General features: G+C 50.0%; 1 protein-coding gene across 8 annotated transcripts in view; it reads left to right on the top strand.

The window, feature by feature from the left end:
* The first annotated feature begins 1,483 nt into the window (after positions 1-1,483).
* The window catches only part of PLXNA3 (plexin A3), an 87,821-nt gene continuing 79,394 nt past the window's right edge, over positions 1,484-9,910 (top strand). For 3 of the 8 annotated variants that reach the window (XM_061614179.1, XM_061614180.1, XM_061614173.1), the window contains exons 1-3: positions 1,484-1,580; positions 7,114-8,355; positions 8,766-8,948. In XM_061614179.1, the coding sequence (XP_061470163.1) occupies positions 7,171-8,355; positions 8,766-8,948 (1,368 nt within the window). In that variant the 5' untranslated portion in view covers positions 1,484-1,580; positions 7,114-7,170. Of the gene's footprint in view, positions 1,626-2,001; positions 2,026-2,671; positions 2,827-5,856; positions 5,912-7,113; positions 8,356-8,765; positions 8,949-9,910 lie in introns of those variants that run through there. The other 5 variants (XM_061614175.1, XM_061614176.1, XM_061614174.1 and 2 more) reach the window with 5 other exon arrangements.

Genomic DNA, 9,910 nt, shown 5'->3' with positions numbered 1-9,910 from the left:
GCCCGGGATGGGATGGCACGGGACGGGACGGGACGGGTCGGGACGAGCCCTCCCCTTTTTCTTGTGAGCCGGGACACTAACACAGCCCCCTCCCGCCAGGCCCGCGGTTTATGACTCAACCGGAGGGAATGGCTGCCTGGCGAAAGAACCCGGGAGACGGGGGTACAAGACCGGACAGACCCTGGGATTTAGTTTGATAGAGTGAGTGAGTGTGTGTGCCAAATGGGCATGTATCCTGTGCTTCCATCCTCCCCCCCTTCCATGTCCAACCCACCAGACCACAGTGGGCTCAGCTCCCCCCACGTCCCTATCTCCCCTCTCCCTCTTTGACCCATCCCTCACCGCCCAGTGCTCTCCATCATCCTCCCGCCACCCATGGGGCGTCCATCATCTCTCATCTCCTGGCTCCCGTTTCCATGACAACGTGCCCTGGCTGGTACAGCGGCGGCGGCGGCAGCCTAAACAAGGGGGAGGGTGGAAAATAGCTGGGATCTGTAGCGGGGCAAGGGCACGGGGAGCTTGGGAGAGGGATCTGATGGCGAGAAGATGGGGGGGGGCTCTTCTTAGGTGCGTCGCGGGGGCAAACTGATTCCAGGCGTGCAACTAGTGTCTCCACCCCCGCTTTCCTTCGTCTGGTTTCTCCGCTAGGGGGCTCTTTACGCACAGCGACGCTGTCCAGGGCCGGAAAAGACAGCATTGGGTTATAAGGGGTGTAATTGGGAATGTATAATATCCCCCTCACACAGCACATTTCCGCTTCTTTTCACGAGGTTCGGGGATATTAGCTTCCATCTCTCCTCCTGTCTTTTCAGAACCCCCCCCCCAAAAAAAGAACACACAGAGAGAGAGAGAGAGAGAGAGAGAGAGAGAAGTCCCAGGGATTCTAGTAGTGAGAGGTGGAGGATTTATTATCATGTAATATTTTTGCTTGCAAATTAGACTCTCGCATGCTCACGCTGTGATTCTTGGCATCGCTTTCAGGGTTCGGCTCAAGGGGGTCCTGACTCCTGGGTGAGATAATCCTTTGCAAGGAAAAGAGCGCCTCCTTCTGCAAAACAAATGAGAGAGGGAGCTGGTTGTGTGTATGTGTGTATTGGGGCAAGGGGGTGTTCCATGCACGATTAGCCAGGGAGTGTTGAGCTTTCTGCCGGGTTGTCTCCTACACTCAGCCTATGTGGGAGAGATCCGTTTGCAAAACACCTCGAGTCTCAAACTGGCCCCTACTCAAGGGTCTGGATGAATGAGTGCCCGGGCGGTACCATTTTAGGGGCCGGGGGTTTGCGTGCATGGCGACTATTTGGCGCGGAGGACACAGGAGGTTCTCCTGCCCTTAGATGAGAAGAGGGAAGGAGGCTCGTATAGAAAAAAACCGGGAAGAGAGCTTTCAGGGACCTGGCAAGGAAGATGCGGGGAAGCGATGCTTTCTCTAATCCCCCAATCCCTTCGCTTCTCCCCCCATGCCTCCAATGGTTCTGGCCATGTTTAAAGGGCTCAGACCGGCTGGGGCGGGAGCAGACACCGAGCAGCAGCTGGAGACGGAGCAGAGGGAGGCAGAGGCGCGGAGCTAATAGCGGGAGCAGGTAGAGGGTGAATCCGTGCACTGCAGAGGGGCTCGGGGAGCGTAGGTGAGGAAGGGAGGCATTACCCCGTGCATGCCCACCCATCCCATTCTCAGCACCGGGTGGACCATTTTAATGTAACAAGGAAGGTCGTGGCGGTTTGCAAGGAAACTGGCTCTCTGTGTTGGGGGTGGGATTTCCCCCCCTCCCTCCACTTGGGTCTTTGCTAGACGGGGAGACTGCCTGATTTTGTGCCAGCAGCAGACGCCCCATCTGTTGCCCCCCCTTTTGTGGTTGCTGTTCTTGAATTGGTCGCCCCCCCTCCCGATTTTTTTTAAGCGTACGGTTCAGGGAGGTTCCTAGCTTTCCTCTCTGGATTGGGAAAGCAGCGGGCTTCGTTGCAAGTGTACGGCCGTCACAGGAAGGAAACGAGGCCGGGAAGGGGGGGGGGTGGCGAGGCGAACAGGTAAGGTAATGTGTGTGAGAATGTATCATGTTTAGATCGCTACAGCCGTCTGTGTGGAAGAGATCAACTCTTTCCTTCCTTTTCCCTCCACACAATGATTTGGTTCCTTACCCTGGAAGAGCCCGATCCCGGGGGGAGAAGGCTGGCTAACGCCCACCATACTCTAGCTGGGGTTGGTTTGTGTGTGTGTGTGGGGGGGGCGCTTAGAAGATAACACACGCATCACCTCGTTGGCCCCGATCTTGCGGTTGTACACGATTTGTCAGTCGGTGGGTTTGTTTTGTATCTGGAGCTTTGCTCTTGCTAAAAAACAAAAAAACCTTGTCCTCATTGCTGGAACCCCAAAAAATATCATTTCTATTGGAAGAATTTCCAAACATGTAATTTTAGTGGCCTGGTGAGGATGTGGATTGTGCTGGAGGGGCCAGAATTCTTCTTGCTATATCTTTATTATAGCTGTTTGTGGTTCAAGGGAGCAGAATCTTAGATTTTGAGAGGAGGGGTCTCCTAGCTCTGGGAATTGGGCCAGTCTCATTGATTGTGGTGTGTTATGGAAGAGAAGACCTCTTAGACTCTCTCCTTTTCCTTTTAGTTGAATACATTGCTTAAAAAAGCATTTCCTGAATTTTGTTCATCCCCACAATAGATCTGTGAGTCCAATCAAACGGCCCCCATTTTGCAGAGTGGGAAAACTGAGATCAAGTTCACCCTGGGGGACGTATAACTGTGATGCTGTTTTGAACCCTGGTTTCCACTGCCCAATGTTGTATTTGATGGACAACTGAAATGTGTGTGTAACAGGTTGGTCTCTTTTCTCTCTGTTGGCAGGATGATTAGTGGATCCCAGACTCTTCCTCCTATTTGTGCTTCCCTCCCTGGTTGAGGGCATTGTAAAGTATTGGGTCTTAGAATGGTTACGGTTGCTGTTCCACTCGTTGCTATAAGCTGTGCCTCTTCCAGGCCTTTCTTTCTGGGAGGGGTCTATTTATTATTCATGCCTGCTGAGAAGGGAAAAGTAGACAAAAAAGCTTTGGAGGAAAGCTCGAAATATGGGATGGGGGATTTTTCTTCCTGTGAGGTGGATGATTGAGAAGCTGAGCATGTGGGGTAATGTTAGGGGAGGAATAAAATAAGCTTATTGGAGGATCTATATAATGAAAAGCAAACCCAGTGGTCTGTGGTTTCCTTGAGTCGGGAAAGGCTGCATAGAATGAAAAGGGGAGATCTATGCCCATTTGTTAGATGATATTTGGGGAGAGGTTGAAAGGCTTGTGTGTACTGATGTCGTCATTTATAAGGCAGTCTGCTGTGGGGCCACCATGGTAGGTGTGGAGAGTCAATGCCTTAGCGTAGTGGAAAAGGACAAGGCAACAATGAAAAACCATCTGTATGAATGTATTGGTGGCCGGGGAGCATTTGTGTACATATATATATGTGTGTGTGAGCGTATATTATAGTCATTTATTGCAGGCTTAATTACAGTGTTTGTATGTTTGCTGTAGTTCAGCTGCAGGAAGGGGGCAAGGTTGCTGGGCAGCCCTTATTTTAGAAACACCATTTCCCACTTCACTTAATAGAAACCACAAAACATGGTTTCTCCATGACCACACATAGCAGATGTGGGGAACCTTTGGCCCTCCAGATGTTGCTGAACTACAATTCCCATCAGCCCTAGCAAGTACAGCTAATGGGCAGGGATGATGGGAGCTATAGATCAGCAAAATGTGGAGGGCCAAAGGTTCGCCACACCTGACACACAGCTTTATACTCTTACTTATTTTTAAATATGGTCACTGGTAGAACATGTGCTTTGCATGTGGAAGGTACTGGATTCAATTCCTGGCAGCTCCACTTTAAGGAACTTGGGAAGAGAGGGCAGGTGCCATTGATTCATAGGGTCGCCATAAGTTGTAATCGACTTGAAGGGACATAACAAGGCTAGATGGATTGATGATCTGACTTTGTGTGCTATGTGAGCTGGGGTGGGGGTGGTTGCAGGCTCTCTGTGTGCACTACAACTCTGTGATAAGTGTGTGTAAAATTTTGACGAGTCCAAAATGGTATGGAAATTGGGGTAGGGACAATGAAATGTGTTTCTGGATAATAGTTGCAGATTCTAGATTGTGTGTCTGCATTATTTGGAGTTACTGTGCTCTCTACATGAGGCTTTATAATAAGTTATGGAAGTACCTATCAACCAAGAGTCTTGTGACACCTTAAAGACCAACAAATTTATTTTAAATTATTGTTGATCTTACAGGTTCCACAAGACTCTGTTGTTTTTGCTGCAGCAGGCTATCACAGCTGCTCCTATGGGGAAAGTACCTTATCAGTTAGGACATTATGCTCAAAACATGGCTATAACATTAAAGTGCAGAACATCCCTTTTATTTCTCACAGTTTTTGAAAACGTTTTCTTATGAGAAGCTGAGCATGATGTTTATACCACACATTAAATAACATTTTATAGGGCCTCTGGGAAGCGGATAAAATTGCTTCGTCAGCCAGATATAGTCCATGGCTACCAGTATGCCTATTCCAGCTCTAGTGAATACTTTAGCCACCAGTTTGTACTTGCAGTCAGTGGTAAAAGGATAGATTTTCATTGCTTGCTCATGGTCACTGTCTAATTCTATATGGAATTTATGACCCTGTGCACAGTGCATATTCACCTGAAGGTGTGATTTTGTATATGGAGGACAGGGAAGTGACTGCAAATGTTTGTGGAGAGTAGTTTTGGAGATGGCATATTGACAAGTTCAGAGAGATGGATGAAAACCCAAGATGCATGGGGGCTTTTTGAGGTCCGTGTGGGGCACAGTACATCATTGAGGGATCTCAGCATAAGGGGTCTGGTTCACATGTGCAGTCATGTTGCTTGATTGCTTCTTGTTTGACTCTCCAGCTGAATGGGTGATGCCAGTCTAATGAAAAGCGTTGAGTCTGAAGCAATGTAAAAATGTGGCATTTGGCCTATAATGGGGCGGAGGGGAAGCAGTAACTTAGGGGCTGCTGTGCAAGCAGAAGGTCCCGTGTTCAATCCTCATCATCTCCAGGCTGTCTGAAAGCCTGAAGTGCTGATCCCAGCCAGTGTAGACAATACTGAGTTAGATGAGCATTGCTCTGGCTCAGTATAAGGCAGCTTCCTATGTTCACTCCCACATGCAGAGTATTGCCTTGATGATGGAGCCATTAAGTGATGGACGTGTATCTATGAACTATTTGAATATGATATGAACAGGCAAGGAGACCTCTCCATTGTAGCATTGCACATGCCCAATATATGACTTCATTTGGGCCCTGGGCCATTGTGGTGTGCACTCTTATCATGCTAGGGATCTGTAGCCTAGGTGGGCATTGCACTGGCATGCTAACATTGTAGATCTAGTGGCTGAGGGTCCAGTCCAAATGAGATACCAGCCAATGGGCCGTGTTGCACAGGTAAGTTCTTCTTGCCTGCCCATGTCATGTTCAAATGGGGCCTGTGGTATTTGTATTGAGGTGCCATTGCTATGATGTAAATAGCCTAGGTCAGAGGTGGGAACCCGTTGTGCTCCAGCAGGGCAGGTCCCCTCAGGGGGTTGGATCCCCAGTCCAGGGAGGTATAAACCTCCTCTGTGAAACACTCACTGATGCAACTGTGTCCAAAGCAAACAAAGGCCAAGCACAGACAATCAGTCCAGGTCTAAAACGTAATCCAGAGGCAAGGGCAGGCACAGTCCAGGGTCAATACCAAAGGGAATCTAGGCACGGCAGCCCAACTGGGCTCAGCTTCAAGGTGCTAGAGAGACCAGTGTTGTTTCCAGCAGCAGGAAGGCTGAAAAGGAAGAACTAATATGCTCTAGCCTCTTATACCACAGCCAAACCGCCACTGGTAGTGATGAAGGTATTTCAGGGATAACTTGGTCTCAAGAAGACCTCTGTTCTCGAGTCGCACAATGTGTCTGAGTCTGTAGATGCAGGCCATGCCGTCACTCTTCAGCCTGGACCCAGACCTTTTGGCATTGGTGTTTGGGAGGGCTGGCGAGTGGCTCCACTGACAGCACTCAGGGTTTTTCAGCGAGTCTCCCCTCAGAGGACCCTTCAGTGCTGATTCCTGGCTACTCTGCCTACTTCCCAAATTCCTTGATCTGTGGAGTGTTGGGTTCACCCTCTGAGGACAGTTCAAAGACACAGTTCAAAGACACTTTCTAGCCAGATAAAAGCACTTACTGATGGTGTGGAGCATGGCCAGGGGGGTGCCTGGGGAAAGCCCCGAGGGCTAGATAGAGAGGCATGAGGTTCCCATTCCTGGTGTAGACATTGGGAGAGTGTGTGTGTGGAGGGTAGCCTTGGGAATGAGAAGGGAGTCACCTCTTGTTAGTGCCACCTTTGTTCATTTTGTGTGACAGGTGGCATTGCTGCCTTCAGCTTTTCTGCGTTCTTGCAGGGTGTGTGTGTGTGTGCGTGCGTCTGCATGTGCAGTGTGATGATGTGTTTGCTTCTCAGTTCTGCAGGTGCTGCTTTGTGCTGTGTATGGTGGGTGCTAATGAGAAACTGGGAAGGCTGTCAGAAGGAGAAAACCAAATCCTTGGAGGCTGTGACTTTTTATGTGGGGAAGTGTGGATTTCCAGACAGAGCTTGATTGGGGGACTCTTAAGCATTTGGAGCTCCTTAAGGGGCATAGCTTTGCGGAGCTCCAAGGAGATTTTAGTTTTAAGTAATTGTAAGCCTAATTCCAAGAGACTAACTTTGTTAGCCCCAAAAAGGTGCTGTGCAACCTGACAACCCGGTCCCTCTGCATACTTTCTTAGAGCAAAGTTTCACTGAGCTCAGTGGGGCTTCACTCTCAAGGAACTATGTATTGCAGGGCTGGGGAACCTGATGCCCTCCAGATTTTGTTGGAGCTCAACTCCCATCAGCCTCAGCCAACATGGCCAATGGCCAGGAATGATGGGAGTTGTTGCTGGACTACAAATGGGATTGCAGCCTCAGAGTCTGGCTGCTGTTTACTGTGCCTGCCATTTCTGCTCTGCTACTGGATGCTTTTTGATTTTGCTGCATAATGCTAGATTGGTGCTTAACCACCGTTCCCTCTCCCCCTTGCAGGCTGAATGAGCTGCCCATGTCTGGCCCTGCCTGACCCCAGGCAACTCCCTGGTGATCATGTGGCGGCTGCTGCTCACAGCCACCACCACAGCTGCCGTCCTCCTCTCCTTGCCGCTGCCACCTGTCTTAGGCATCCTATCCACACGTGCCATCTTCACAGTCTCTGACATGGCCCTCACCCACTTGGCTGTCCACCATGACACGGGTGAGGTCTACCTTGGTGCCATCAACCGCATCTACAAGCTCTCAGCCAACTTGACCCAGCTGCGGGCTCACACGACGGGGCCGGTGCCTGATGACCCCCGATGCTACCCTCCGCCTGCCGTGCGGCTCTGTGCTCACCGGCTGGCCCCCGCTGACAACGTCAATAAGCTGCTGCTGATCGACTATGCTGGCAGCCGCCTGGTGGCCTGTGGAAGCGTTTGGCAAGGGGTGTGCCAACTCTTGCGGTTAGACGATTTGGCCAAGCTGGGTGAGCCACACCAACGCAAAGAGCACTATCTTTCCGGCGGGCGTGAACCAGATGCCATGGCTGGTGTGATTGTGGAGCAGCCGAGGGAGCCCAGCCAGTTTTTTGTGGGCACGTCCATAGGGGGGCGCTCTGAGTATTTTCCCACTCTCTCCAGCCGCCGTCTGACCTCTGATGCCAGCAGCCCCGAGATGTTCAGCCTTGTTTATCAGGATGAATTTGTCTCCTCCCAGATCAAAGTTCCTTCGGACACTCTCTCGCTCTACCCAGCCTTCGATATCTACTATGTGTCAGCATTTGTGTCTGGTGGCTTTGTGTATTTCCTCACTTTGCAGCTAGACACAGCTCAGACACCCCTGGAGCCAGCAGGAGGTCCAGGTGGCCCTGGCGTGTCTGGTGGGGAGCGGTTCTTTTCATCTAAGATTGTGCGTCTGTGTGCCAATGACACAGAGTTTTACTCTTATGTGGAATTCCCCTTGGGCTGCTCTAAGGATGGCGTGGAGTACCGGCTTGTGCAGGCTGCTCAGCTGGCCAAGGCAGGCCACGACTTGGCCCAGTCGCTGGGCATTGCTGAAGGGCAGGATGTGCTCTATGCTGCCTTCTCGCAAGGCCAGAAGAACCGGGCAGCGCCGCCCCGGGAGAGCCTTCTCTGCCTCTTCACACTGGATGAGATCAATCAACGCATCCGTGAGCGCATCCAGTCCTGCTATCGTGGAGAAGGGCGGCTCTCCCTCCCGTGGCTTCTCAACAAAGAGCTGCCCTGCATCAACACGGTACTGCGTGGTCAAGTGATTTGGGCTTTTCTGTTCCCTCCCAATGCCCACTTGCTCATTTCCATTCCATTCTGGTGCTTGAAAGTCTCCTTGACCCTTTCCTCTGTTCTCTTAACCACCCCCCGGTGCCATGTTTCCCACAAATACAGTAGAACAAGGATGGGGCACCTGTGATGCCCCACCTGATATCATTGGACTACAACTCACATCACCTCTGATCACAGGCTGTGCTGTCTGTGGCTGATAGAGTTCAATAACATCTGGAGGGCTGCAGGTTCCCCTTCTCTGTCCTAAAATATGGGGGGGGGCTAGAATGTCATGATGTATCCAATCCTATCACCGTAATACAGGAAAAGGGCACCAGATCCCATCTGATATCAACCCTTATTCCCTTCTCTCCCTGTTTCCAGCCCATGCAGATCAATGGGAATTTTTGTGGGCTGGTGCTGAACCAACCCCTCGGGGGACTGCAGGTCATTGAAGGGCTCCCACTGCTGGAGGAGAAGACTGAGGGCATGGCCAGCGTTGCTGCCTATACCTATCACGGCCACTCAGTCGTTTTCATTGGAACCCGTGTTGGCAACCTCAAGAAGGTGAGGCCTTCTTCTTGGATGTGTGGGGAAGGGGAGAGGAGGGGAAGAACCATAAGGAGTCGGTGGGAGGGTGGAAGTGGGTTGCTATAGGGCTGTCTACATACAAGTGTTCCCGTCTTCTTTGGACACAGAAGGACCCAGGTTCAGCCCCCAGTATCTCTAGGTAGGGTTGGGACAGAGCCTGCCTGAAACCCTGGAGAACCATCACCAGTCCATTGTAGATGATGCTGAGCTCAGTGGACCAATGATCTGACTTGGTACAAGACCACTTTCTATTATGCATCCTGGTCTAATCTGAGCTGGGTCAGTGTAAACAAATTAAAATTCCTCAGAAGCCTCTCATAATCTGGACCTTTCTTCCTGGCATGACTACGATCTTTTCTAGAATCTGCTTTCTATTACTAGGGTATTATTTGACCTTTACCAACAGAAATAACAATGCATCTTCCAACTAGGTTTGTTTGTTAGTTGCATTTATATACCGCCCCATAGCCGAAGCTCTCTGGGCAGTATACAACAATTAAAAACTAATATACAGATTTAAAAAACACATTTTTAAAAAACAATTTATAAACACATGCTAAAATGCCTGGGGTCATGTCATTTTTTTTTGCAGAACAGAAGGGCAAGTTAACTTGTATAACCTCATCCAGAACTTCTGTGTGTCACTCTTAGAATATTTAACAAACAAATCAGTGGCAGGCTGTAGAATCCGATTCATGCTTTTGCTGAGACTATATTTCCTGTGACTGAATAATTGACTTTCTCTGACTATGTGCAGGGTGCCTTTTTCTCATCACTGACTTACCATAGCTGGGCTCCACACACCTGGGCTGATGAGAGTGGAAATAGCTTCCAGGAAATCTTAGGCGCTGGCACATATTTCTTATTTTTAATTCATTTCACACTTCTATCACTTCCTCCATTTGCTGTACTGAGACTTAGGCAAGAAGGCGCCAAGA

The sequence above is a fragment of the Rhineura floridana genome, chromosome 3, assembly GCF_030035675.1.
Source record: "Rhineura floridana isolate rRhiFlo1 chromosome 3, rRhiFlo1.hap2, whole genome shotgun sequence".
Classification (NCBI taxonomy): domain Eukaryota; kingdom Metazoa; phylum Chordata; class Lepidosauria; order Squamata; family Rhineuridae; genus Rhineura; species Rhineura floridana.
The sequence above is the reverse complement of the archived record's forward strand: the minus strand, read 5'-3'. Positions and strand labels throughout refer to the sequence as shown.